At 39.4% G+C, this 2,589-nt stretch overlaps 1 protein-coding gene across 1 annotated transcript; it reads left to right on the top strand.

Moving 5' to 3' along the window:
* The first annotated feature begins 77 nt into the window (after positions 1-77).
* Positions 78-1,773, top strand: elp6 (elongator acetyltransferase complex subunit 6). The gene is made up of 7 exons (XM_079626892.1): positions 78-377; positions 468-546; positions 621-691; positions 766-890; positions 1,020-1,224; positions 1,323-1,478; positions 1,568-1,773. The coding sequence occupies exons 1-7, from the start codon at positions 324-326 to the stop codon at positions 1,688-1,690; spliced, it is 813 nt and encodes a 270-aa protein (XP_079483018.1). The 5' UTR covers positions 78-323; the 3' UTR covers positions 1,691-1,773.
* The last annotated feature ends 816 nt before the right edge of the window (positions 1,774-2,589 follow it).

Below are 2,589 nucleotides of genomic sequence, written 5' to 3'. Positions count from 1 at the left end.
ATTCACATTTTCCTTCGTAGTGAAATTCCTCGCTTTCGCTAGTCCTGATTTCAAACCACTCAATCGAAACGCGTTTTTCAGAATGATTGTCCTAATGCGACTTCCGTACCCACGTTACTAGCACAGCAGGCAAACGTGAGATATTTCTTCATATTTATGTACAGAATGTAAAAGCAATTGATGTAATTGCAGACACTTTAGATACATTATTAGATTAGATATATTATTTTCGCGTTTTCCTCTCCTTTACGATACGATACTGAAGAAAATTAAAAGCAGAGAAAAGACAGCAGCATATCCTGCTCAAGTGTTGTGTAGTTGTCATGTTTCCAGAATTGAACAATATTCTCAATTCCACTCCAGACAGTTTCAAATCGGTAACTGAATATAGTAATTACATCTCTTTACACGCTTTATGTAACTGACAAAATGTAATTGACTCGAACCGATGTCTTCTGTACTTGTAGAGTGACTTCATCCTGGTGTCTGACAGGCAAGCTGATGCATCATTCCTCATTCATCATTATCTGTCTTTCTATTTGCGTGGTAAGTGACCTACTGTACACAGTGAGGAAATCTTGTGTTAATATAAGTTGATTTATAAACTTATATATTTCCAGCTGGCTGTAAGGTGTGTTTTCTGGGTCTTGTTCAGTCCTTCAGCCACTATAGTGCTGTCGGTCAGAGGCTGGTAAGTCTATTTCCTCTATTTTTGACATTTTGATTATTACATTGATATGACTTGTTCATAATGTTTCTGTGCAGGGAGTGAGTCTGGCCCAGGCAAGAGAGAAGGGCCAGCTAGTGTTTCTCGAAGGACTGAAGGACTCTATCGGAGCTATATTACAGGAGGAAAGCAGTCAGGGGACACAACATTTGAGCTATCTCAGGCATGTATAGCATGCTCTGAAAATCTAGTTTAAATAAATTTCTCTCCGTTTCCCTCTTCCTATATGTTTAAGTCAGATATAAAAATGAAAAAAAAAAAAAAAACTAGTCTTGCCATTTTGTTTTTCTAGGTCCCCAGGTGCTGGATTGAAAGGTCTGTTCAGATTTGTGGAAAGTTCTGTGCGTCAGAATGGAGATCATGATGATGGTGAATCATGGGGTCCTCCAGTGTTACTCATAGATGATCTCAGTGTGCTCCTGAGTTTAGGTGTTACTGTTGGAGCAATACTAGACTTTACCCTCTACTGCCAAGCCACTGTGTGCACTGAGTTACAGGTGAGTCAGTGTTTTTGGGACAGTGCCTGAAATAATGCCAGACTATTGATTTAATGCTTCATTGTGTAAAGACATTATTTATTTGTCTTGATATCCAGGGTAATATGGTAATACTGGTGAGATGTGAGGAGGAGGATGCAGATGATGACGAAGAGGGAGCAAACCTGCTCCAGAGGGGACTAGTTCATCAGTGTAACTTGGCATTACATGTGGAGGGGTTACCCACAGGTTACTGCAGGGACATACATGGACAGGTGCGGTTTATTGTTAAAACTCCACTAATACTCTGTAAGAAATGGCTCTGATTTAAGCTGACATTTTTATGTTTGCTTATGTTTTCCAGATGCAGGTTTGGTGGCGACAGAGTGGAGAGACCATGTACAACCCACGAAAAACATTTCATTTTAAAGTCCATGATAAAGGAGCGTCATTTTTCGCTCGAGGGACTTCTAGTGCTGTTCTCTAAGTTTTCAAATGAAAGTCTAAGTCATACATAATGTCATAATGTAGTTTGTTTCATGTAAATAAATAGATATATAATACATCATCAGTTGCTGCTGTTGTTCTCTTGATGTTTGCATTACTTGCCGAGTTAATTTTGTGTAGCAGTAAAATGGGTGCTACCAAAAGCATTGAGATTCATTGTACAAACATACACCAAGAGCTTGATGCAAGTAAATGCTTTTGTTTAAAGGGACACAAGAACAAAGCTCAAGGAAAATCCATAATTACTGTGTGGATATTTTCATTTCTGACTAGTCCTGTGATGTGTCCAGTGTGGCCCGGCCTGAGACATTAGAAAAGGCTCCTGCATCCCTGCGGCCCTGTAGAGCAGTGTTTCTCAACTTTAGTCCTGGTGTTTTAGATCTTTCACTATTTAAAACAGGGACACATCTGAAACATTCTGGGAGGTGGGTCTTGAGGAAGCTGAGAAACACTGCTGTAGAGAATAAAGCGGTGGATCATGGGTGATTTCTCACTAAAGGAGAAAGCAAATGGAGTTTCATCTTGTTTGAAGGCAATTTTTATTCTTCCTTTGAGGTGTACACAAGAATAGGACATGCTTTATATTTTTTTAATTTACGTTATGAGATTTTCTGTAGTTAAATTGTTTAAACTGCACAGTCGCTTATGTAATGTTGCCACAGAAGGCGCTGTTGAGCTTTATGTTGATTGTAACAGACTAGAGTTGTTTATGTGTCACGCAGATTCATTTCCGCGAATCGATTCCTTTGAACAGTTCGGTTCAAGGCTTATATCTGGCATGTTATGGTTCGACTTGAACCAGCGTGCACAGTCCTATCGGTTTATGACATCAAAGTACCGCGAGAGCAATTCAAAAGCATAAGGAGCCGTCTACTTTCT

Source organism: Phoxinus phoxinus, assembly GCF_949152265.1.
Source record: "Phoxinus phoxinus genome assembly, chromosome: 10".
Classification (NCBI taxonomy): Eukaryota; Metazoa; Chordata; class Actinopteri; order Cypriniformes; family Leuciscidae; genus Phoxinus; species Phoxinus phoxinus.
The sequence above is the reverse complement of the archived record's forward strand: the minus strand, read 5'-3'. Positions and strand labels throughout refer to the sequence as shown.

What these genes read in the sequence shown, in the direction of transcription:
- elp6 (XM_079626892.1), top strand. Translation starts at nt 324, where the DNA reads ATGTTTCCAGAATTGAACAATATTCTCAATTCCACTCCAGACAGTTTC. An exon ending in CTCCAGACAGTTTCAAATCG is followed by an intron (nt 378 to 467) that starts GTAACTGAATAT and finishes CTGTACTTGTAG; the next exon opens with AGTGACTTCATCCTGGTGTC. An exon ending in CTGTGTGCACTGAGTTACAG is followed by an intron (nt 1,225 to 1,322) that starts GTGAGTCAGTGT and finishes CTTGATATCCAG; the next exon opens with GGTAATATGGTAATACTGGT.